Source organism: Zingiber officinale, chromosome 8A (assembly GCF_018446385.1).
Source record: "Zingiber officinale cultivar Zhangliang chromosome 8A, Zo_v1.1, whole genome shotgun sequence".
Classification (NCBI taxonomy): Eukaryota; Viridiplantae; Streptophyta; class Magnoliopsida; order Zingiberales; family Zingiberaceae; genus Zingiber; species Zingiber officinale.
In genome coordinates this window covers 13227770-13253565 of record NC_056000.1, presented here as the reverse complement: position 1 = coordinate 13253565, position 25796 = coordinate 13227770, and the positions used below count along the sequence as shown (strand labels likewise).

The window sequence follows — 25796 nt, the reverse complement described above, 5'->3', positions numbered from 1 at the left end:
TGAGCTAAGAGTTGAAGAAGATAACCTAAAGTGGAGGAAGAGAAGAGTGGATAAGCGACGAAGAAGGTTTAGAATTTTCGTTTTAGGAAAGAGAGGAAAGCGAAGGAAGAGAATGAGAATAAATAAGCCCGTATGGAAAAGAGAAATTAAAACATTCAAGCATATAAATACTGTTAAAACAGTTTATTCCCCGATTTAACTACTAATACAACATGACAGAACATATGGTAAGTTATTTGTGAATCGATTTATAGTTTAAAAAAACTAAAGTTTACCAAATTAAATTTTACCAGTACTAGTAAAAACTAAAAAGATATATCTATATTTTGTTATAAGAAGAATATACTAAAATTTTCATCAAAAATCAATTTGTAAATCAAATTTGCAGACATTTTATAAAATAACTTTCCATCTAAAAAATCTAAAGTTTTGACCTCTTTAACTTATACCAACACTATCAAAGAAAATACATCAGATTTCCTGCAAATCATAGTTTTTTGGAAATTTGGATCTTTTTTTCCTTGAGAAAATTAGAGAGCCTCGGTGTAACGATAAAATTATTATCATATGATCAAGGTCACAGGTTTGAATCTTGAAAATAGTCTCTTGCAAAAAATAAAATAAAACTACGTAAAATAAATCCTTCTCCGAAACCCCGCATAACGGAAGCTTCGTACACCGAGTTATCTTTTTTTTTTAATCTGAGAAAGTTCTGCTTTATTAAAGAATATATACATACAGAATATTTTCTTCTCTTAGAACATACTATTTCTTTCCTGTTTGCCGATTGATTTCATGCAAGCAACCAGAAAAAAAAAGGTTTGGGCATCTTGTTTATTCCCTCATTTTCATTTTGTTTTCGATACTTTTTGTTATGATTCTCCATTACAAGTAAAGATGAACCCTTTCTCGTGGCAGTGAGATGCCATGAGCCTGCAGCCGCACCATTTGCCAGAATAAACTAACAGAAACTGGTGATTAAATAGCCTCATGGCATCTTAAGTCCATCGATCAGTACCTTCTTCTCCCGTTATTTACATTTCCTATTCTTGAATTGCGTTATCAGTGCAAAATTGGCATCACTAGAGGAACCAAGAAACTGACTGGATCCATGTTCTTCACGCTAGATCATATTGCAAGCCACCACAGGAGAGTCTCAGTCTTCTCCTCTCTAGTGCAGATTCCTCGTCCATGGCTTTCCTTTTGCTGCAGCAGATACTACTGCTGTCATGGCTGATGCTTCTGCTGGTGATCTTACTGATCTCGCTGCTTTCTTCTTGACTTAGATGCCCCTCTTTTGATTTCCCTTTCAGTATGTGAGGCCTGAGTTTTTTCAGGTCAGACAGCCTCACTGGCTTGAGAAAGAACTCATCTGCTCCTCCTTCCAAGCATCTGTAGCAGCACACGACAGAGCAAACTTCCTCAGAGTTATTTCAGAGTTCATCTGAAATGAAAATTGTATCCGGATAGAATTTCTCTCTCACCTATTTATCCTGGAAGGCATATTCTCCGCTGACATAATCACTACTGGAATGTCCTTGAAGGAAGATGACCCCTGCAATTGAAGAACACAGAGTAGTTTCTTCTCAGATCCTTGAAACAGCGAGGCAAAATTTTGCATGTAAAATTATAAAGTTATACCTTGATCCTTTTGAGAAGGTCATACCCTGTCATCCCTGGCATGGAGTAATCTGTTATGATCAAATTCACCTCGATTTCCTGAATCAACAAGCTACATTAGCTCCTAAGAGGGAAAAGGGCAGGGAATTGAGGGAACTGAAATGGTCAGAAGATTTACACTCTGTTCTGGCGAGGCAGTTGCAGACAATCCCAAGAATTCAAGGGCCTTGCTTCCTGAATCCACTGTTGTAACTGAAACAAACAAATTGTTTCGCCCCCTTTTTTTTAAGGAAAAAGGAAGAGTAAAGATTGATAATAGCATCAGAGATTGAGTGAAACTGATTATACCATGAAAGGAAGAGATTTTGAGGAGCTTCTCAATGAGCTTTCTGTCCATGACGCTATCATCCACAGCCAGGACATGAAACCTTGCTTCTGATTCAACAGCCATGGAAAAAACTGAACAAGAAAAAGTCGTTCTTGCTTCTCTTATGACCCGAGTGGAGAGGCAGGGATTAAATATAAACTCCCACGGCGACCCACCAAATCCGAGCTCTTGGAAAGCGAGATCCGACCAGATATGATCCGTATCTAGCTGTGTCCTCGCACCATCCTGGCACTAAACACCAAGGACTGAGCAGCAAACACGGAAACACTTCTTGTTTTTAATTTTTTTTCTCTCTTTTTAATATATATATTACCCTCGAGATTTCACTCCTATTTTTGAGATATGTTCAAAATCATGATAATGCAAAGATTAAGAGACCCGATCAATCAAGAGGGATTACATATTATTCACATTCGTTGGAAACTATTTTTGTCCACTCCACCGGACGACCGTTAAGTCAGCCAAATCTGAACATGGTTGTCTGTTTCCTATCATCCATCAATTATTAAGATTCTCTCGATTTCTAATCAAGAAATTTCGCACTCTAAAATAGTATTATAAAAACAAAAACAGATTCGCAGTATCTTAACGCGCCTTCAGTCCTATTCATTGATGTCTTCTATACATGTCTTTGGTGCTCCCACCAGCTGCAGTTACGACTAAAATATTTATTCTGCTTCAATTTGACTAAATTGACTCAAAATATATTCAGCTGAAATAAAATCTAATAGAAAGATTGCAGCAGATTTGAGTTTTTAAATAAATTAAAATTTTAATACGCATATTTATTAATTCATTTCCGTGTGGAAAGTGGTGTCGGCGGCCCGATGGTGGTGGCCCGCGCAATCCTTGGTTCAGATTCGTTGAGGTAAGGGTGGCCCACCTTGATTTCCACAATTGAGTGCAGCTTAAATGTGTAAACGCACTCGGGACATGAGGGGCAACTTTCCATTTGACCATTCAAAGATTTGCAACCTAAACACAATCTCACCTTTCTCTTTCCCATTCAAACCTTGATATTTTTGACTTTTAATAAAAAGAAATAGCAAATAAAATTAAAAATATAGCCTATTGATGATACTACTTGAATTTTTTAATAAATACTATTAGTTCACTTTCGTCCATTTAAGATAGATTTGATTGAGGTGTAATAGGTAATGATTTATACCTCCAACGAATAATGAAAGATTTAATATATAAATACCAGAAAAACAGACGTAAGAAAGTTAAGTATAACCGCTTTACTGTGATGATGGTTGATAAAAGATTTTTATGAAATCAGACGATGACCCCTAAAATTAATCTATTTGAAAAATTAAATATCCGATGACAACTGAAAAATAATTTGATTGAGAATAATAATTAAATTGGTAGGTGTCCTTCAAACTTCAACTACAATTTAATAATACATATGTATCTAGAGGAATACCAATAGCACGAAACAGATTGACCATCCCATTCCATTCCTAAATTATAGCTCCATCCTATCCCTGTTTTTTTTAATCAGGAAATCATCATCCCAATCTCAGAGATTAAATCTCCATCCCTATATTTATAAAGTTAGACCCTTTAGTCCGTAATTCCTGCTCTCTTTCATCAGGATTTTCTCATTACTCGATTTTATTCATCAAGACTTTCACCTACCTTCATCTACTAGGACTTTTTCTCTGTCTAACTTCACTCACTAGATCTTTCACTTGACTTCATTCACCAGAATTTCCAACTGTCTAACCTCTAGTTAGGACTTTCCCAATCAAGTATCCAGTCAACCCTTTGACCTACTTGATTGTAAAATACGACAACAAAATAATAATTAAATAATAAAATTATTTGACAAATAATCTTATTGAAATTTTTAAAAAATTTTAGAAATTTTTCTAGAATTAATCGGAGCTTGTACGATGTAATTAGTAGGGAGGCACTTATGGACTCGAGAAAAAAATCTGTTTGGAATACCCGAAAGTGGAAGTTGATTGAGGAATGAATCTAGGGTTTCATTGAGAAATCCCTAAATTATAAAAGAAAATCTTCCCATGCCCTAACTCCCCACATGGGCCGAAACCCATCTTCTTCCCCCAACCATCTCGCGACGCTGCCACCGCCGCGCCTCCTCTCCTCCACCAAGGACTGGCGGCTCCATCCTTCACAGCCGTCGGACGTCCGACCCTCTCTTCCCCCTCTCCCTCTCCTTCTACCTTCATCCAAAACCAGCTGTGACACCAAACTTCTCCTCACAGACAGAAGGCAGAGAGCATCGCCGACCATCTTCATCCGCTAGTCTCTCCTCCGCCGTCGAACTCTCGCCTTCCCTTGCCCTCACGCGAGCACCACAGCCACCTCAGCACCCAATTGCGCCGGTGTTGCTCATCCCGATGTCAGCCGAACCCTAGGTTGGGGGTGAACTTCCAGTCGGTTGCTTCTTTCCCCCTCGTGCCTTGATATCGAAACACCATCGTCGATCTCGTCTTCACTGGTCTCCACAACCGTCGTCGGTCTCCACAATGGCTAGACCTAGTTCTTGGTGGAGAGGAAGTTGTGGACAAGAACTTGGTAAGGCATTTCGATTTTGGGGTTCTAGGTTGATAGTGATTTGGGGTTCAGACCCTAGTAAGGGATATTGTGCTAACTGCTGGTTGTTTTGGCAGCAACCTCCTTCGGCAGCGGACAACATGTCAAGTGGTGGCGCTACGGATTTAGGTGAGTTTTGATTGATGCTTGAATTTAAATCTAGGTTGATTGGTGACATGGTTGGGGTAGTTAAACTAATTTGATTATGAATTTAATTAGTGATTAGTGGAGTTAGAAGAACCTATAATGAAGATTTGATTTCATGATATGTTGTGGTTTGGTTAACTAGTTGCTGGTTTTCAAGATCATTATCAGATTTGAGTTAATTAAAATTGAGGTATTGTTTTAAGGAGATGAATAGTTGTTCCTTTTGCTAATTTAGTTAGGATGGAGGTTATTTTGATTAAGTATCAATTAATAGGTAGATGATGACAACTTGGGATTAAAGCTGTTAAAAAGGTCGATTGTATTAGGGTTAAGTGATGAATGTGTTTTGATTAGGGCTATCCTAATTGGTTTAGTTGTTTGATTCATGTGAGAGTAGCTAAATAATATCTATGGACGCAGGACACTAATTTGGGGCGAGCAACACAACGTGGATTTTATTCTGATACGATCGACAAGTAAAGGCAGGTAATTCTTGCTTTATTTCTTTTAGTACTTTGACCTTAGTGCATGAATTATTTTGGATAAGAAACTGTTTTTACCTTTACTACACTCTTATTTTTCTGCGCTTGATACTTCCACGTGATCTTTGAGTATTCGTTTCCACATCTATACAGTCTCTTGTTGTTGTCCATGATAAGTAGCAGATACTAGATACCATGTTTATATATTTTGACTGTTATTTATTTATATACTATATTGAACATGCTCGCTTCATGTAGCAGACCTAATTTCTGCTTATATTTGTATGATGATTGTTGCATTTGGGGCATCATATCATAGCATGCATGTCAACAACCAATTCTCTCTTGCGGTTGAGAGAGTCGTTGACCAGGATCGCATCTTCGGCCACTCGAGAGAGTGGTAGCTGGAGTTGATGTCGCTTGTCCTATCGTGCTCCCACTCGGTCACTCATAAGTAGTGATAGCTGGAGTTGCGAGCAGTAGGGATCCCGTTGTAGATGTAACTAGTTAGTTACTATGCAACTGTCCCCTCGGCCACTCGAGAGAGTGGTAGCTGGAGTGGTTTACAGTCTGTCACTGACCCGGCCTCTCGACCATACAAGGGTCATGGTGCAGAGGGGTGGGTGGAAGTGACCATCCGTGCATACGCTGTGGTTATACTTGTTTTGACTGCTGCTGTTTACATATATTGTTATTGCTTACTGCTGTTGCTCACTTGTGCTGCTATGCTTGCTTATGTTGAGATATACCCTCGTTGTAGGTATTTAGTCCTTGGTTTACTTATTGAAAGTTTGTATATACCTTACATATTTCCTGTGTAGTTATGAGTAGTACTGTAACAGATTAATATTACTTTTGACATTCTATTACTAGCCTAGGATATGGTTTCAGATATGAGCATTTATTATGATTTTGTTTTAAATATATGTTATTCCTCTTATGAGACTGTATACTCTTGGCTAATTTTCTATTTGTATATTATGTTCATGCACTATCTTTCCTTACTCACTGAGTTCAATACTCACCACCTCGTAAATTGATTTTCTTTCGCCAGGTGACAAGTGGATGATTGAGAAATTGTTTGGAGAGTCCCGACTGCCAGTCCCACGTCACACTCGAGGACAGTCCCATTTCGGTTTTATTTCTATTTAGTGGTATAGTGATGTTGCGTATTTGCTTTCCAATAAGTTGTTGTGGATTTTGGAGTCTAGTCTAATGGATTGCAGTTATGTTAGTTAGTAACTTTGTTGGTCTTACGTTTGCATTTTCTTTCTATGTCTTCCGCTGTGCTTATTTCTAGCCGTATGGGCTGTTATTTAACTGCGTAGTTATATTTATTTCATTGTTATCTAGGCGGGTAGGCTGAGTATATTAAATTGCGTGATTATATGATTTCTATTGTGTGTATATTCCAACCATATGTGGCTGATATATTTTGTATGTATATATGCCTCATATTGTCATCGGTACCGGAGAGATGCTGTTGAAATTTTTCGGTAGGGACTCCTCTGGGGTGAAAGTCCTACCTTCATCCACTAGGACTTTCCCTTTGCCTAGCTTCACTTACTAGGTCTTTCACCTGACTTCATTCACCAGAATTTCCAACTGGCTAACATCCAATCAGGACTTTTCCAATCAAATATCCAGTCAACCATTTGACCTACTTGACTCTTCTTCACATCTAATTGGTCAACTTTGACCAGAAGGAAATTGTATCGACAATCTCCCCAAACGGACGGTTACACCTGTAATATCCATGTATTGTCAAACATTGAAACCCAAGCTTAGTCAATCAGATCAACCTTGACCTAAGGATATTGTACAAACAAATTCACCTTCCCACTTAAGTTATAGTTTTAAGTTGAGCCAGACGATCGAAAGCCGTCGATGGTGGACGAGCCACCTACTACTTGGCACCATACAATCCACTTATCGGCAATAACCTTCGACCGCTTAGCTCAACCCAAAATTATAATCTTAATGGGAAGATGAACCTAAAAGAGATCGTAACTAATTTTCGTCCAATTCCAACCACCATCTAACGTATAAATTACAGAAGAAATTAGAAAAGGACCAAGGATAGCAGACTAGAAAATCTGGACTCTACATTCAACTCAGCTTCAAATATCTATTGACTTAGGATTTTTTTTTTAATTTTCACTCACTTTCATAAAAAATATTAATACAAGAAATCATTTATAAAAAATTATATTATATGATATTATAGGATTAAAAACATGGGATACCATCCTCATATTTGTTCCCGTTTAACTTGCAAGGAATTAAAAAAATCCCTAAATCCAAATCCCTGAAAAAACTCTCTAAATCCGTTCCCATTTCAGATTTTCCTCACGAGATTTAAATCCATGGAAAAAATTATATCATACATCAATGATATAGCTAAGACAAAAAAAAAACAAAAAAAACTGATGAGTCGATAATGTATATCACATATTACTTCGAAGTTGAGGACCCTGTGCACCTATGAGTTTTACACGACATATTCTTATTCATCACTTGAACCTCTGAGTTTTACACGACATATTCTTATTCATCACTTGAATTTTACGCTCTCAATTAAGCAATCTAATACTATATCCTTCGTCTCCTCTCATTTTCTTTCATGCCAGTCTCTTCTCATCCTCCATATACACATCTATCTCTCCTTCACTTGACTGTCATAATTTTGCCTGACCATTTCATGAAAGTGAGTGAGCAACTCCGTGTCTATCAAACAATTTCGTTCGACAACATTTCTCGAGTGTGCATCTATAGTCCAACTAGATCCCTTTACATGGTACTTAATATTGAGGCCAATGTCAACTAGATTTAGTGCCTCTATCATCATGATTGCCACCGTGGTCTATCTCCTTCCAGTCCTTCCGTTCTCACCTCTTGCTCTCTTTAGATCAACGCATGCTTTCCCCATAGACCGATGCAGAAAAAGAGAACTGACACTAAAAGTTTCAGTATTTAACTTGGAATGATCGCCTATGAAAATATGAATATTAAAAGAAAGGAATGAGAATTAGTAAAGTCTACTATAATTAATTGCTTCACAATTTAACTATGTAAAGGAAACTGCATGACTAACATATAGCATCTTTTAATAAAACAAATGTACACTCAAGCAGACAACACCTTTGACATATTGTTTAAAAAAAAAATTGAGGTCAAAATATGCATATGATATCAACACATTCATTGATGAGCTCGATCCAATGTAAGAATCACATACTGACTGCAACAACAAGAATAGGCACATATATACAATAATGAACTAAAGCAAATTAATTAGAGCAATCAATAATTCACAACTCCTGGAACAAACAATTTCTGTGTAGTTACAATCAAATTGGAAGATTGCATCTTAATAATTTTCTTGCACAAAGTATTTCCTAGTAAAATTAAACCACATCAATCTGCTTTTCTCATCTATGTAATTAAACTACATAATCCAATAGGCCATAAGACAAACAGAATGACTAAAAAAAGGAATTGCCTCAACTTTATAGAATGAACTAATGAAATCCTAAAAAGAATTTGTTGCATTCACATGGAGCTATCAAGACAACATATTAGTAAAGGGTTACAAGAAAATAGCACAAGAACAGATATAAATATGTACTAAAGGAGTGTTAGATCACTACAGATTGACTATTCTCAACCTGAATTATATAACCCAGCCCTCATGATAATGTTCAAGTAGAAAATAATTCAGATTAAAATAATCATTTCAGACTGTAACGATTATCAAATAAAGATAAAAAATACATATTGAAAGACTAATTTCCAAAAAGAAGAAAAAAAAGAAATATCCAATGGACCATGAGGAGCCATGCTAAAAAACGTTATCATCAACATGACGAGATTGTAAAAGAACAAATATAATTTTTTTTTACTGAAATTTAATATTGATTATAAATATTATATATGTGACATCATGGGAGACTAATATCAGCAAAACTTTTAATGACAAATTAAGAAGTTCTAATGACAAAATCCATTATTATTTAGCAAGAACTAAATAACAGTCATTTTCAAGAAACTTAGTAGAACTCATATTATTTTGTCTAAATAAATATGTAATAATTACTGTTATATTGCTGGTAACAAACTTGTTAACTAAACAATTTTTTTGGCATGATATATATTTAATTGAATAATCAATCCAACCTGGGTACCAACATGAACTACATGGATTGGAAGAAATTGAAAAATAAAATATTTAGTATATTAATTTTCAACTATTCATTATACAGGGCCTAACACGTGAAGCTTTTTTTACATTCATATAAGTCATTTGTTCAAAAATTTCAAACATGTTTATCTATGACCATGAACAATTATAACCGAACACTTGCAAAATAAAAACGAAAGCATGATGACAACAACGCGTCCTCTACTAGTCTATGCATGATCATGATGAGTTTTATCTTTCCACAGAAAGAATATTTAATCAGGCAATATTAGAAATTAAGCATTCTAACTTGGCGACAAAAATATAGTCGTGATTTAGTCAGCAAAATCAGAAAGAACAATTATTGCAGAGCAAGATAACATGAATAAATGAGTTGGCAAGTGAACTTACAGTAAAACATGAGAAGTTATGTTGAGATATAATTATTTGTGTAAATTTCTATCCCCTAGGTTTTGCACTTCAAGTCAAGCACATATAAAGCGTTAATCATGGTGTCGTGCTCATAAATAATCAACTAATGATAAGAACGAATCGAGAGAAAAAATTGGCAAGACTCATCAGTTACAATCAAAGACAAAGAAAAAGAAAAAACAAAGAAAGCTGCCACTAAGCGAAATAATGAATAAAGAATTCCGTAAAAATGATAAAATCAATTACAATCAGAGTCATTATTACCTTGATGAAACCATTCCGGATACACCGCCATACTACACACACTGTCCAGATTCTCGAGCTATTATGATGTGAAGTGGCAAGACTGGACGGGATGACAAAAGGAACAGGATGAACAGAAAACTTGCGGCCATACCAAGCCACCCATCCGGCCTTGGAAAAGAAACAGCCGAAAGCAGCCATGCTTTAACTTGGAACTTAATACACACAAAGTTCGATAAAAAAAATTCTCCACCAGTCTCGATGCAACTTCCTTGGCCATACACCTCCTCAAAAGAACTACCCCCAAGAAGATTTGCAAGTTTAACTATACATGAAGAGAACAGTCGCGGGTAGGGCAGGAGATGGCCCAAAGAGCGACATGAGCAATGCAATTTACGTTGCACCAAATTCCTTTCTCTATTTAGAAAGGAAAGAGGAGAAGAAGACGGTAGTAATAGTGCAACAAATAATGATGATTGGACAGCGATGAATAATGGCCAGGAAGAAATGAGACAGTATTATCCCCGTGAAATGTATAATATTTAGTAATTAAAGAGGAAATATAATCGCCGCAAGTAAAATGAAGGAAGAAAGATAAAGGAGCATACTGTTACAACAAAGCATCGGGATGATTCATCAGTTTATTTGGTTATCGTAGTTGGCGCTTCCAACCAATCCTCCGCCGAAGGCGTCCGACGACGATGGCAGCATCGGTGACGATGAGGAAGCGCCGGCTAAGCGGTTTCCGAGGTGTAGCTCCGAGAGGTTCGGTATGGAGCCTTCCTTTCCGTCGTCGGAGTGGCCGCCGCCGCCGTCGTCAAGGCCGTGGTCGTAGAGGAAGCCTTTGAAGACGCGGCCGCCGATCTTGACCATGGCGTGGTAGGCGTACTCGTCCTCGCCGTCGTCGATGGACGTCACACGCACGCACTTGAACAGCGCTGGGGCACGCACGTGGCCGGGAAGGTTCTCTTTGACGCCGGCGTCTGCGTGAGGAACGAAAGATGAAACTCCTAAATCGTGGGAGGTGCGAAATAGAGTGAAGCTTTAATTCATTACCTTGGTGGCTGGAGGTGGTGTCGAAGCTACGAGGAGTGGTGTTGGAAGTGGAGGTGTGGGAGGCGGTGGCGGGCTGAGAAGATACAAGGCGGGCCTTCTTGGGTGCGGAGGTGGAGGTGGAGGAGCCAGCTGCAGCGGCAACAGTTAGTTGGCGCTCGCGACGGCGTGCAGCGGGAACCCAAGTGCTCTTCACGTGAGTAGAGCAGTCGAACCCTCGGCTCTTGCAACAAGTCCGGCATCGGCGGTGGCTGCAATCTTTCTTGGCCTGGTTGCCACAGTCCTGGCACGTGAACACACCTGCGCCGGCGGTGGCTCCGAGAATTACTCTGGATTCCAACATCGGCACCGGCTTCCGTAGGTAATTATAGAGGGTAGGGTTAGGACTAGGGTTAGGGTTGGTTTCATGGTATGGGGGAAACGGGTGACCGTGGTGGTGATACGTGGTCGCCTGCGGCTGAGCCGGTTGCCAGACGTGGATCCCACCGCCTAGCTTACCCTGGGAGGCGGGGTTGTCGTCGTCGACGATGCACGGGGTAGCGGCGAGGAGGGGGATGATGGCTGGGTGGTGCTCCGTTGCCGCCGTAGAGAGTAATGTTTCGTGGTGGTGGTGCTGCGGGTGGAAGGACGCGGCGGAGGCGAGCACCACCGTGCCCATATCGGCAGGGATGCCGTAATTGACGGTCTGCCGCCCGCCGCCACCAGCTGCAGCGGAGCTACCGGCGGCCGCCCAAACCACGCCCCCGGCGGCTCCGCTGCCGCCGCCCGCATTGAATCCGAGGCAGAGATCGTCGCCCCGGTCGGCGGAGGACTGCGCCCAGTCCGCGAACGCGCCGGTATCCGAAGGGAAGCGCCTTCCAGAAGCCACCCCGCCTGCTTTTATTCTCTCGATACTCTCCCTCCTCTCGCTTTCCTTTCTCTGCCTACACCCACCAATTCTTCTGCTTCACTCTAACCCTACACACTAAAATCCCTCTCTCACACTTTTTTTTTTTTTTTGTTACCGACTTAATTATTTCTTCCCCTCCCTTTGTTTTTTACTAAAAATAAAAAAAAAAGTGGAGTTCTTCAATTCCTCTGGCGGGGCTTGGAGTGAGAGTACCTTCCGGATTACTCCACTTCCTTTCTTACTAACTTTCCATCCCTTCCTTCTCTATCCTTACCTTTCCTTTCTCTTCATTTCCTTTTGCCTTCGCCTTTTACTCTTTTCGTACACGCTCGCCAGTACAGCGCTCTCGTGACCTATAACTGGACGCGTCAATTACTCGATGGTGATATCCGAACCAACCAAAGTCAAGAGTTAGCGTCCAATAATTGATTCTCGAACCGGATTTGCCCATCGCTTCTTCTCGTTTGCCTTCTCCGGAGTAGATGTTCCCCGCATCTTTTGTCTCTGCCATTAGTTCGTTCCGTGCATGGGTAGGTGTTTTTTTAATAGATTTGCGAAAGGTTGGCAGCTAATTTTCTTGCTTCCTTGCTTGCGTATTTGACCCTTCTCTAAACCTGTTAATAAGAGAGAGACGAATTATTGGAGGTTGGAAAGCGGGCTCCGCCGCGCGGCGGTGGTGGGCCCGAGGAGGTGCGACTGTACGGAGTCCATCGCAGGCGCGCGCAGGCGCACTCCACTACAAGGTGACACACACACCCGTAAATTTAGCAGCGGCTGTCTGCGACGGTAGACGAGCTAAACCGGTTCTCGTTGCTGCGGCTTGAAATCGTCTACCGTGGTCCTGGTTCGCTCTCATGCAATTTCGATCTTTTTGAAATTTACAGGAAGAGGTGGGGCGGGGAGGCGAGGTCTGCGTGCTGCGGCTTAGTGGCGTGGGGGATCGAGCTGACAGAGGCCTGCGCGCGCCATAGCTTTCCTTTCCTCTCCTCTCCAGCTCCACCAGATCATAGAAGCAGGAGGAGGGGCCATGTATGGGCTCCAATCAGGGGATGGAAGGTTCATGGTTCCTTGGTGAGGGAGAAGCATGGAAGTCCTCGGTCGGCATGGCGTCGATCTGTAGGGCATGGATTGTGGCAAGACTAGACCTGTATGCTAAATATGATGCCTGTGTATGTGTCAGTGAGCAGGGAGAGAGAGAGTCACAGGAGCAGGAAGCTGTTGCTGTTTCGGCCGCTGCAGGAGTAGGGCAGTGAATGGACGTTAGCAGAGCGTTGTAGGCCTTCTTCTTGCATACTTGCTTTTTGGTGATGGCAGTACTGAATGCGCTGCCAGAATGTTTGCGTATATGGATTTAGATGGAGATCGGGGAGAGAGAGGGGGGATGAAGGCCACAGCTAAAAGGGCAAAAGCACCGCAGGAATCAGAGATACCAACTAGTTCATGATCCACCACTATGGCGCCATGCGCGAGGCGGAGGAGGAGGATAATTATGGAATGTAGAAAAGAGTTTTATCGGGTGCAGTTGACATCTTGCGAGCAGGAGGAAAGGGTCCAGGAGGATATTTCGAACTGCAATTTAATGCTCCATGATGACAGCGTCAATTATAAATCTCTTATTATTAAATTATTAAAAAAAACTATCTTCTACATTTTGACTTCTCAGCCCTCGACTTTGCCCTGTCACTTCAGTCGCCGTTCAACGTGCTTATCTTATCTATTATTTACATAAACTGATACAAGTTTTAATATTTTGCTATCGTTATTGATTTAAAGTATTGTTTTCAGGCGTGCATAATGCCAATGATAACGTATGCTCTTTTATTAGGAAAAAAAGGAAAAGTACGAGTAGGTTTAGAAATGAAGGCACTTCTGAAAATCACGTTAAATAATGGGCCGAAAATAAATAAAAAATGCTCTTGAAAATAAACAATTTTGAAGGAGAAAAAAAAGAATTCACTGTAAGGCTCACGTTTTTTATTTTGGAGATTTGAAATGCGTCTCCCCACGCCAGGAGGAGGCGTATTGAAAAAACAAAAAAATAAAAAATAAAAAAGTCGTTTTCGGCGGCGATCAAAATCGAGTGCAGATGGAGATGGGATAGGTTGAAGAAGAACACCGTTCTGTACGCCTGTATTACTTCTATGCTTTGTTTATTTTATTTTTGCGTGTGTCTTACCCTTCAAACCGATCATGTAGGAAGGCGGTGAATATGATATGTTGGACAAATGGTTCTATCATTAATTGGAAGAACATTTTGAGATGGAGAAGAGATGAGGATGGTAATGGATGAGATTTAAATTTGACCTATTAAATTCGTTTTGTTCAGGGTGTATTTAAATTCAATCAAACTAGTTACGAAATGAGTCTAAATATATTGATTGAATTTAGAAATAAATTTAAGGTGGATTACGAGTGTATTCATCTCGAATCCGTCCTCTCTATATATAATATAAAATATATAACAATAATAATTTATTATTGACTTGTATATTTTTTTTTTAGTTTAGCGGGTTATTTTTTCAATTTTGGATGAGTTCGGAGCAGGATGGGTTAAAAAATTAAGAGGAGTAGGTCCGGATTTGGGTCTATTTTTTTTGGAGGGACGAGTTCTAGGATTGACCAAATCATGTCCGAATACGTCCCGTTGTCATCCCTAAGAAGAGATGACACATGACATTCCTTCCTGTACACACCATAAAGAGAACAAAGGGAGCGTTAGAGTAATAATCAGGGAGGAGATCCATAGCACAAATATTCCGACGCTTAAGTTAGTACAATAGCTAAGGGAAAAATAGAAAAGAAAATGAACAATAGCGTCGACGTGTGCGTATTTTTTAATGTGTGAGACGTATCTGGTCAACAGAGAGAATCCCTTTTTATACTGATCTTCAGAAACCCATAATTAATGTCTGATGTAAGATATGATAATTAAATAATAATTTTTATCGGAGAAATAACCTTATAAAAATTTTTAGATTTTTTTTAAAAATTTAAACGGAGTCCGTATAATACATTTTAATATGATAACTCTATTAGCCTTAGAGAAAGTCTGTTTAAATATCATTAAAATGAGAGTTGATTGAGATATTAATCTAAGGTTTAAATAATTTAACCCTAAGTATTTAATCTATGCTATAGTGCCCTAATCTCTTTGTTAGAGCAATCAGTGTGACTCTAGGTTTTGATGTTTAAGTAAAATTTTAAATTAGATTATTTGTTATATTTAATATGTGATGTTAAGTGTGAAGGTGGTAGGTACAATAAAAAAAAATCTAAGTGTGATCTTGACAAAGGAAAAGTCTAAGTGTGATCTTGGCAAAAGTAAGTCCAAGTGTAATATTGACAACGTAAGTCCAAGTGTAACTTGGCAAGGATGAAGTTATGGAATGAGGAGCTCTTGGCAAGGATGAAGTCCCAGAGCGAGGAGCTCTTGGCAAGGTAGATATCCCGATGGTGAGGAGTCTCTTGGTAATGAAACACCCGACAACAAGGACAAGACCAAGGGAAACTCTTGAAGGTAAAGCGTGAAATATGGGGAAGCATCTAAAGGACGCAAGGCTGAAGGAGGAAGCTAGAAGGCAAGCTCAAGTTGTGCGGGCGAGGATGAGTGCTAAGTGATTGTACTCAGAGTAAAAATCCTAGTGTTAGGTATAAGTACCCGTAGTGATTTTGATGTGAAAAATCAAGTCAAGTTAGGTCCTGTGTATTTGATCATTGTGTATAAGAGTGTAGGAGCTTAGGATCACAAGAAGTTGAGCGGAAGACGCATCGGATAAGAAGGATGACATGAAAATCAAGTCGATGGGCTTGGTGCATCCAAGGGAGAGAAACTGCGGAAAAGTAAACTATTGGAATGAGAAGGATGCATGCGAAGCTTTCGAGGAACCAGAAACCGAAGCGAAAGATTGCTCGAGGAGAAGGCCGAAGTTGGGTTTGGGTGAGTTCAACTCTAGAAGGCCGGAGAATCACTCAAGCGACTAGAGAAAGAATTAGCGATCGAAGAAGGAGCCATCGACAAGAAAAGGTGCTGGACAGTTAGCCCGAGGCTTACTAATCTTGGCGCTCGGACCATTTTGGCGCCCATACGATCGGACCACTGATAACCATGATTTCATTGCATTATTTTAATTCATATATGCATGGTTTGATGTTGATTTTATAGGTTTAAATCATGGTTACATCATATTTTGTGCATTGTATCTATTTTGGACCTAATTACAAATTATTATATTTTTGTGTTATTTGATACTAATAATTGATTCTTATTTTGTAGGCATCAAAGTATCTTGGATTTGGATCTATTTGGACCGAAATTGGGCTTGAATCGGAGTTCAAACGAGAAGATCAAGCTTTGAAGCATTATGGGTTGTTTATCAAGAATAGGAGAGATCTAAACCATCCGTTGAAGATCTGGCCGATCCAACCTAATGAGGAGGAGATCTAAACTATAGATGAAGATCCAGAGGTTTTGATCCAGATCTGAGTTCATATAGCCATTGATCCATCCCGAATTAATCTGGACCGTTCATCGAAGATTGGGCAGATCTGAACCATCCAGTGAAGATCTGGTCGATCCGACCTAAGGGAGAGTAGATCCAGACCCTAGAGCAAGATCAATACCTTCAGATCGGATTTTGGGCAAACTTTCACCATTGATTTAGCTCCAAATCAATCCCAGTCATCCGATCAGATCCAGATCTGATTCAAAAAGAGAAGCTACAGTGCTACAGTGCCTTCGTCGATTCTCCACAGCGCTATTCTTCGCGTCCCACGGCATTCTCTGAGATTCCGACCCCATCTCGAATTCTAGATCAATTTTTCGGCATCTTCATCGACGACGACATTCTCAGTGGTTGCGACCAGCTTCCGGCCATCTGAGCTCGCTCAAAGGTGGTCCTGCGGCAAGAATTTTGCTCCACAAACCTCTGCTTCTGCCGCTGCCGATTTTGAGGTGTTCCTCCAATTGATGGTTCCGTTTTACATCCGAGAGCATTGGCGGCGTTCCTCCACTGCTTCTGGACCATTCTCGACGACAATCCATCCACCATCAACTCCATTTCAGATCTGAGGTTGATGTCGCAGATTTACAGATTTCCTGAGGTTGGCAGCATCGATCTTCATCAGATTCGTTTGGAGTGGTCTCCGATGGTGCTGGTGAAGGCTGAGCTGAGTTCAGTTGCTGTGGTTGTCTTTCTCTGATTACAGTTAGAGTGTTCTCTGTTGTTTCCTTGTGTGACGGCAAGGAGAAGTTGCCAAGAAGATTGGTTTGGTGTTGAGATGGTTTAGGGTTTCTTTTATGCATTCTTTTTATTGTTGGTAGATTTATTTGGATTCAGTATTCATAGTTTTCTTTTAGCTTAATTGTTTTAATTCAAATGTTTGGAGTAATTTAGTTTCAATTGATTTTAAAGTTGTTATTAATCTTACTTTAGCTTAGGGTTAAATATTAGTGAGTAATTTAGTTTTCTGTAGTTTAATTAGTTTAATTTCTGCAGTAGTGTAGTTTCTTATTTGCTTGCATTTCATTTGCTTAATTTGGATTTAAAGCTTTAAAACCCCCATTTATTTGTTAAAATCCCAAAAATAGAAATAAAATACAATCCTAGATTACATCCTACCGTTGGTTCCTCGAGGTTCAATCCTGGGCTCGTTAGTATAACATAATTGTCTAGTTAAGGGGTTTAGTGGAAAATACATTTGTACAATTTGATTAGCGGGTGTGACAGATTTCGCTTATCAACCACCAAGGTGCCAACGGGTGCATCGTCACAGTAGATCACTCTTCGGGTTCACGTCAGCAATGGTTCGGGTTCCTGGACCATATCCAAGCGCCCGAACATGAAAAAAAATTCATCTTCAAGCCATTATGTGGAGATAAAATTTGCCACGCTGGGGCGCCAGGAGAGGATCTAAGCCCTCGGAGTTGCCACGTCAGCAAACAGCTAGTTTCGACCAGTGGATTATAAATAGAGTTATGGTCTTCTTCATTTAAAACAACATTTTCTGTATTCGAGTTTTACATTTCTATTCTGTGCTTTCAACGTCATGTACAAGGCTTCTCTGCCTCTGACTTATGTTGAAGGAGTCAACTAGTTGAGCTTTATTTTCCTTGGATTAGTAACCTCCCCGATTGCAAATCAAGTAAATTCTTTTTTATTGAACTTATTTCTTATACATTTTAGTTTCATTTATTAAAGTGTTTGTATTAACTTAAGTCGAAAGCTTTGAGAATGGTACATTTTTCATTTCAGGCAATTCACCTCTCTCTTACAAGTCGCACTGGGACCAACATTAGGATTTACTCGTCGACTAATATATGTCTCAGTCGAATGGTGGTTGAGTAACAGCAAGTGTGAACTTCTATTTACTCAGCCTAGGGTGACCAGTCGACTAGTATGTTCATTAGTCGACTGGTCCTGGTATCAGTCAACTAGTCCTGACATCAGTCAATTTGTATCGAGTTGATTTTCCATAGAGGGCAGTCGACTTGTGACTTTACCAGTCGACTGGAAGTGGGAAAACAACTTGGATGTTTTCCCCTAAGCTCTATATAATGGAGTTTGGAATGACTAACTTGAGTGACAAAATTAGAGATGGTTAACTCCTAATTAGAATCTCCAAGCTCTCATGATCAAAGTATGCGTGATCGAGTTTGTGGCGAGGTTTCTCTGTCGAAAAGGAGTCACTTATTAGCCAAAGTTTGCCAAGACTAATCCATCGATAGATTGAGGGATTGCTCACCTTACAGACACGCCGTGGAGTAGGTGCATTATTTCCAAACTACATTAAACGAATGTATTTAGGCTTGTTTCCTTTTATCTTTATTGTCTTTAGGATTAACTTTCGTATTACTTGTTGTTGTTTTTGTATTCCACTGTGATAACAAGTGTAGGAAAGTGAAAGAAGTGAGTGACTATTTATTCACCACCTCTAGCTAGTGATCAAGGTCTCAACAATAGATATCAGAGTGAGGAACACTCTTGTAGGACTAACTACCTATAGGAGCACATGCTAGAGGAAGAAGATATAGGTGGAAGGATCATTATGTTGGGATATTTGAATCTCACCTCCATACGATCGAAAAGATTTTGAGTATTGGAGGAAGTGTTTGGTGACTTGGTTCCAAATGGATTGGGATTATTGGACCACATTAAAAGTTCCTTTCGAAGCTCCAATGGATAAGAAGGGGAAGCGCCTCCGGTCACGATATTGGACCGAGAGCAAAGGCAACAACTCGAGGTGAACAAGAAGGTAATAAGAATTGTATTGAATTAATTACCTTTTAATATGGTGTCACGTGTAGGTGAGTATAAGTGTGCTCATGAGCTATGAAATAAAGTGATTGCTCTTCATAAAGATCCTACACAAGCACGAGAAGTGAAGGAGCTCAAGGAGAAATGCTCATTAGTCCAAGAGGAGGAGAAAAACCAATCGGATGTGGAGACGAGCTCAACATCCGAAGAGGTGGAAGAAGTTGAATCGTCCACATCTTTAAGTGAGGAAGAAGAATCTGTAGGGGATCAGTGGTCGACTAGAAGGTGAGTTGGATAGACGACACTCCCAATAATTCGATTCCGACATATTTGTTAGTGCGCAAGCGGAAATACAATAATACAAACACAAATACGAAAGCTAAAGACAAAGAAGAAATGCAAACCAATACACGTCGATGTAACATGGTTCGGAGATTAGGGCTCCTACTCCAACGGCTGTCCGTAAGGTGGACGATCCCTATCCATCGGTGGATTAGCCCCCGGTAAACTCCTGCTATCTCAAGCCTCCTTGTGGATGGAGAAACCTCACCACAACTCCAACCAAGATCTCTTGGATTACACAAGCACTTGAGAACTAGTAGACTACTAATTAGACTTTAACTAAGTCCAATTTTGTCACTTTGGCCAGTCATCCCAAACTCCTTCTTATAGAGTTTGGAAGAAAACAACCCTACTGTTTTACCATTATCAGTCGACTGGTCCTTGCACCAGTCGACTGGTGCCAACCCAACGACTCGCTCAACGGCTCTCTACCAGTCGACTGGTGCCATGTACCAATCGACTGATCCCAGTCGTTTTGGGCGCATAATCTCTTTGTGCTCTCCCCCAGTCGACTGATCCCAATACCAGTTGACTGGTACAACCCTAAACCTAGGGTTCCCTTTCTCGAGTACATTTCTCTCGCACTCGGACCCTCACGACTCACTTGACTCTTCTTCTTCATAGTTTTGACATCTTGCCTTCAAGCTTACTTCCTTTGGCTCTCGTCTCTCGGATGCATCCAAGCCCATGGCTCATCCCAATACCATTCTTCGGTATGCCTCGAAGTACGCTTCCCTTGGCTCTTGTCCTTGCCGCCTTATCCACGGTCTCTCGGATGCTCCATCCTTCACAGGACCCGAAGCCATCAAGCTGAGTCGTATGTATATCCTACAAACTTGCACACTCACATACACATATCAAATAATGAGGGTAATCCTAACTTAAACTCTTTCCCCAAACACCAAAACACATGGTCGCACGGACCATTGGGATTGCTCCAATAGAATCCAAGACGGGTGTGTTGGTGCAGAAAGCATCTGACGATCGAACCTATGTTTTGATTATGTCAAAGGGTTCAAAATTAGGTTGTCTTTTGATCTAACATGTTTGAATGAGATTGCAGGAAAGTCCTAAGTGTACTTAGGCAAAAGTCCTAGTTGCGATTAGGTAGGTTGAAAACCCTAGGGGGTGGTAACTCTAGGTGAAGGAAAGTCCTAGCTGCGGTTAGGCAAAGGGAAACCCCTAGGGGGCCGTAACCCTAGATCCTAGGGGGTCGTAACCCTAGGCGGGAAGTCTTGGCGGGTCGAGAGCTTCGGGCAAAAGTCCTAGAGTCGAGGACTCTAGGTGAAAAGTCTTGGTGTCGCGAACCAAGTGAAAGACTGGGCGAGTCATAGAGCGGACGTCCAGCAGAAAGTCCTGGAGCCTCGGGCACTGAGCAAAAGTCCAGTTGGTCTAGAGGATCAATTGGCAACAAGTAAACTCTCCTGAGTGGAGTAGGTGAGGACGTATTCCCCGGTGAGGGAACAGTAGGCGTCGGTTCGACCTAGGATTTCTGGTCAAAAATCCGAAAACAGAATCGAACAGTCAATGACTATCAAATAATCATATTTATTGTGTTTAATTGTGCTAACTCTATTTTGCATGATATATTTTTGGATTCTGGACTAACCTATTTTGCAGGAAGAAATTCTCTCACAGCAAGGCGCGAGGGCGCTCTCATGGAGCTTGAGGGCGCCCTGGACACTGGCGCGAGGACACCCTCATGAAGCTTGAGGGTGCCCTGGACCTTGGCGTGAGGGCGCCCTCATGGAGGTTGAGGGCGCCCTTAGGTGGATAAGCTGCGAAGTGTTCAGAGATCATCCACGCTGCGGATTCGGTGCGGATGAGGGCACCCTCCATGGTGTTGGAGGTGCCCTCCACAAGCTTTATATGCAGGATTCAACCAGCAGCTTAGGAGATCATCTAAAACGCGATCCATCTTCCGTGTGCTGCTAAAAGAACGTTCCGACAAAGCTTCAACTCGACTCCGACGACCAGAAACTTCAACTTCATTGTTTTCTTTTGTCGTTGGTATATTTTACTGCTTTTAAATTGTACTTCAAAAATTGTAAAGATTTATGAATTGATAGTGATTTCCCACCGAAAGCGATCAACGATCGCAGACCTTGGAGTAGGAGTCGCCTAAGGCTCTGAACCAAGTAAATCTTGGTGTTTGCGTTATTTATTCTTATTTTCGTTGCGTTTACTCGTTAAGTTTTCTGAAACGAAAGTGAAAGCCACGAGTGCTATTCATTCCCCTCCCCCCCCCCTCTAGCGCTTTTCGATCCAACAGGGTGAAGAAGAATTCTTGGAAGTTCAACCCTCAACCTCATCTATTGGAAAGAGCAAGAAGAACCACATCAAGTACTTTAAGTGTGGAAAAATGGGACACTACAAAAGTAGGTATCCTTTGCTCACGAAGGTAAAAGAGGTAAACCCTAAACCCACTAAAGTTTATTTAGAATCTAATATGGATTGTAGGAAGAATGGTGCCAATAAAAAGAAGTGGCACATCATTTGCTTCACGCGTGGTGAAAGGAGACTTTACCACACGAAGTGCCCAAGGAAGGGAGTGATCATGAAGATGGAGCGATTGAAACAATAGAGGAGAATAAATCCATGTAGATGCTCATGTCAAGGGGAGCTCCAATGGTAGGTAAGAAGGTAATCCCTAACTTCATCTTTAATTCTTGATGCGGATGTGATTAAGGGGCAGAGGAGAGATTTGGAGGGAAGAGGAGGGCATTTTGGACATTTGAGACCAGTTAGATTTTGGTTTTAAAGAGAGCACTGTTCACTTGGAGAAGGGGCGGGTTCGTGGAAATGGGGGCGTCGCTACGACGAAGAGAAAGGAGGCCGCTTCCTCCATCTCCGGCGCCGGTCATATTCGACGCCAGCTGCCCTCTCTCCCCATACTCCTCTCCTTCACCATCTCTCACCGCAGCCTCCTCAAGTAGAGGGAGGGGAAAGCTTCCTTCCTCTTCGCGGCGTCGCCCCCGAGCTGACTCGAGGCTTCTCTCCCTCACGCACCTCGCCTGCGCGTCCAGCGACCTTTGTCGTCGCCGAGTCCAGCGACTACCGCTGCCGCATCCATCGGTCCTTGCCGCTGCCGAGCCTAGCAGTCACCGCCGACCACTCATCTTCTCCACCTCCTCGCCTCCTCTCCCTCCTTCCAGCGCTTACGCCGCTGGGGAGTCTTGTAACGCCCACCCTTCTTACCCAACCAAAAGTGGCGCTACGTTCTTATACTACTTACGTACATGCTTTAGTTATAACAGCGGAAGAATAAAAACTTTAAAGAATTTAATTTATTAAGCATGATATCACATATTCTGATTAGTTCGAATGTGCATATATTGATCATATAACTAAAAATATTAATTTGTCCGAATCGTTCTTGCCGAGCCACCACCACACACATCACTATCTGCTCCTCCTGCTGCTCCATTGTACATCCAGCTTTCTCTTTTATCTGCGGTACAAGGAAAGTAAGCTATGAGCACTCATGGCTCAGTAAGTTCCTTTCCTACTCACTAAAATCGAGAATCATCGTATATCAAGAATGGATCAACATATCATCGTCTCAACTAATCATAACATAACATATCATGCATATTTCTTATTCACATATCATTTCATAGAAGCATGAATATCATATCATAAAACAAATAAATCACAAGCATGAGACATACAAGGGCATCATATTCATATCATAATATCACATGACATTATATCATATCATCATATAATTCAAGCACATATGAATGTAGGCAATGCATCGTGAATTTGAAAACTTATACTTAATAGTACTTGAAATTAATATCATCATCATTTGGGATCCCGGTTTGTACCACATACATAATGCGTAGGTCCAAGGTAGCAAGTCTTGAGCCCTACCATGCATACATACTAGGCCCGAGTCTTACTCCATCGACCTAGGGCACTCAAAGGCCCATTACTGACGAGGCCCGAGTCTTACTCCATCGACCCCGGGGCGTTTACGGAGCCCACCCTTGGTACAAACCATAAAAATAACTTATCATGCATAACTATCATATCATGTCCTTAACAATCTTTCATGCATTTATTCTTTTCATTTCTTTTCATTATGTATAGCATTTTCTATGCTATCACATATCATAACATAACTTCATTTCTTTTCATTATGTATAGCATTTTCTATGCTATAACACATCATGGCATATTTCATAATAAAACTTCATTATGCATATCATTTCGTAACTAAAGCAATCATGCATTCCAACTTATTATCATATCATTTTCATACAGCATGGCATAGACATATTTAATTTTTGTTCTAGGGTTTCTAGGGCATCTATCCCTTCATGGCCGAACACATAATGATTCATTTAGGTCATACAAACATGTATCACATTCACACATTATCAAGTTTTCATAAGAAGTACTTTTAACCCCTAGGTTTCATTTCCAAGGCCTCTAGGTCCTTTAAACCTTACTTGGCCGAAATTCATAGAATATAAACTTCCTTTAAGTGGCCTAAAGCATGGGAAACCTAAGTAATTTCATAGCAAGATTTACTAAGAACATCATAAACAAGGTTGGATCATAAACAAGCTAGGACTCTTGTGATCTTACATGTCATAAATCATGTAACTAATTTTCTACATTCCAATTAAACATGAGAGCATTAATCATCTTTCATAACATAATATCACAGAGGTCATTGAGCATATTAGAATTTTGTTTAAGCTTCTCTAAACTATCACCTTACCATGGCCGAAATATTAAGAGTAAGGTTCATGAGTTTCTTTCAACATACAAGTATACAACTCTTAAGAACTTTATATCATGTCATATAAGCATAGTTATTTTAAATTCAAGGTCCTCCTAACCCTAAATTCTTTCTTGGCCGAAACATGAGAGTGGGGTTCTTTTGGCTCCAATCAACTTCCAAGCAAGAAAACCATAGGAAGATCCTTAGCATTTCATAGAGGGAAACTTGCACTAGTTTGGTTAGACAATAATTTTCCTAACCTATTTACAATATTTTTGATTGAAATTCTAGGGTTACATACACCTCTGATCATGCATCATATATGTATACAAACATAGGGGAAAACTTTCTTTCAAGGCATAGAAAAAGAATCCGAAAATCACATAAAAGTCTTGTACCGCAGGTGAGGGGAAGCTTACCTTCTTTGCTTAAGTTTCCTAGAGTTGAGAACTTGCTTGTGGACCTTTCTTCCTTGCTTGCTTTGCTCGGCACCAATGGAGGAAGAAGTGACTAGGTCTTTTGGTGGAGAGGAGGAGGAAGAAGAGGAGGCTTCTTCCTCTTGTGTTGCTCGGCAACAAAAAGAAAGAAAGAAGGGGGAGAGTTGTTGCTCTCGGCAACAAGAGGAAAGAGGGAGGGAGAGTGCTCGGCACAAATGGAGGAGAGGAGGAGAGTGAGTTGAGGATGAAGCAACCCCCCTCCATGCCTATTTATACTAAAGTGAGGGAGGAAAACTTGACTTGATTCATCCTCCTCATTTACTTCTCCTCTTAATGAGAAAGAATATGCTAGAGAAATGCTTCTTGAGTTTCTCTCTTTTCTTTCTCTTAATTTCTCTCCTTTCTTTCCTTTAATTATAATTCCCATCTCTCCTTTTACAATATTCACTCCTATCACACTTGGTTAACACATGCATGCATCCACAAGAGAACCAAGGATCAAATCCTTCTCCTAACATATTTTTGTACAAAATAATTCATGTATATGCATTATGCATAAATATTTCATACATGCATATATAATATCTCATATCTATTTTGTTTACATTAATTCCTTGCATTATAAATCATGTATAGAACTTTATATTCTCAACTTTATTTTCTTTCATAAAGTTTTTAATCATCTAAATCCTTCCCATCGTAACATTCAACGTAGACTATCTACACATTCTTTTCATTACATTCGTACTCTCATTGCCCTTACTTTATCTAGGCTTTCTAGGGGTGTTACAAGTCTCGTCGTCGCCACTTCTAGTGGCTATCACAACTGCCCTTAGCGGATACCACCTCATCGCCGCTGCTCGCGTCGCTCCTCCTTATATGTCATGGCTTCTTCTCGCCATCGACGCCGCCGGCAGCGCGCCGTAACCCCTGAGCTAGCCACCTCTAAGCGCCGCAGTAGCCTCCACGTGCCATAGCCAGCAGGCTCTGCCGCCAACGCACGCCGCCGCCCCCTCCAGTGGGCGCC

At 40.7% G+C, this 25796-nt stretch overlaps 2 protein-coding genes across 6 annotated transcripts; both read right to left on the bottom strand.

The window, feature by feature from the left end:
- Positions 1 to 830: 830 nt before the first annotated feature.
- Positions 831 to 2140, bottom strand: LOC122012569 (two-component response regulator ORR9-like). Its single transcript, XM_042569150.1, has 5 exons — positions 1969 to 2140; positions 1799 to 1872; positions 1642 to 1719; positions 1485 to 1555; positions 831 to 1392 (listed from the first exon to the last, which is right to left on the bottom strand). Exons 1-5 carry the CDS (start codon positions 2069 to 2071, stop codon positions 1119 to 1121), a joined length of 600 nt encoding a protein of 199 aa, XP_042425084.1. The 5' UTR covers positions 2072 to 2140; the 3' UTR covers positions 831 to 1118.
- Positions 2141 to 7694: 5554 nt separating this feature from the next.
- On the bottom strand, positions 7695 to 12396 carry LOC122012567 (protein LATERAL ROOT PRIMORDIUM 1-like). Of its 5 annotated transcripts, none has more exons than XR_006120270.1 (3): positions 11117 to 12396; positions 10082 to 11043; positions 7695 to 8196 (listed from the first exon to the last, which is right to left on the bottom strand). XR_006120270.1 is itself a non-coding variant. In XM_042569149.1 (3 exons), the coding sequence occupies exons 1-2, from the start codon at positions 11769 to 11771 to the stop codon at positions 10697 to 10699; spliced, it is 1002 nt and encodes a 333-aa protein (XP_042425083.1). In that variant the 5' UTR covers positions 11772 to 12396; the 3' UTR covers positions 7695 to 8196; positions 10669 to 10696. The 5 variants fall into 5 exon arrangements, 3 of the variants coding, with proteins under 3 accessions (XP_042425083.1, XP_042425082.1, XP_042425081.1); XR_006120271.1 differs by having other exon boundaries at positions 7695 to 8156; XM_042569149.1 differs by having other exon boundaries at positions 10669 to 11043.
- Positions 12397 to 25796: the final 13400 nt, after the last annotated feature.

What these genes read in the sequence shown, in the direction of transcription:
- LOC122012569 (XM_042569150.1), bottom strand. Translation starts at nt 2,071, where the DNA reads ATGGCTGTTGAATCAGAAGCAAGGTTTCATGTCCTGGCTGTGGATGAT. An exon ending in ACCTTCTCAAAAGGATCAAG is followed by an intron (nt 1,556 to 1,641) that starts GTATAACTTTAT and finishes CTTCAATTGCAG; the next exon opens with GGGTCATCTTCCTTCAAGGA. An exon ending in ATGCCTTCCAGGATAAATAG is followed by an intron (nt 1,393 to 1,484) that starts GTGAGAGAGAAA and finishes GTGCTGCTACAG; the next exon opens with ATGCTTGGAAGGAGGAGCAG.
- LOC122012567 (XM_042569149.1), bottom strand. Translation starts at nt 11,771, where the DNA reads ATGGGCACGGTGGTGCTCGCCTCCGCCGCGTCCTTCCACCCGCAGCAC. An exon ending in CACCACCTCCAGCCACCAAG is followed by an intron (nt 11,044 to 11,116) that starts GTAATGAATTAA and finishes TTCCTCACGCAG; the next exon opens with ACGCCGGCGTCAAAGAGAAC.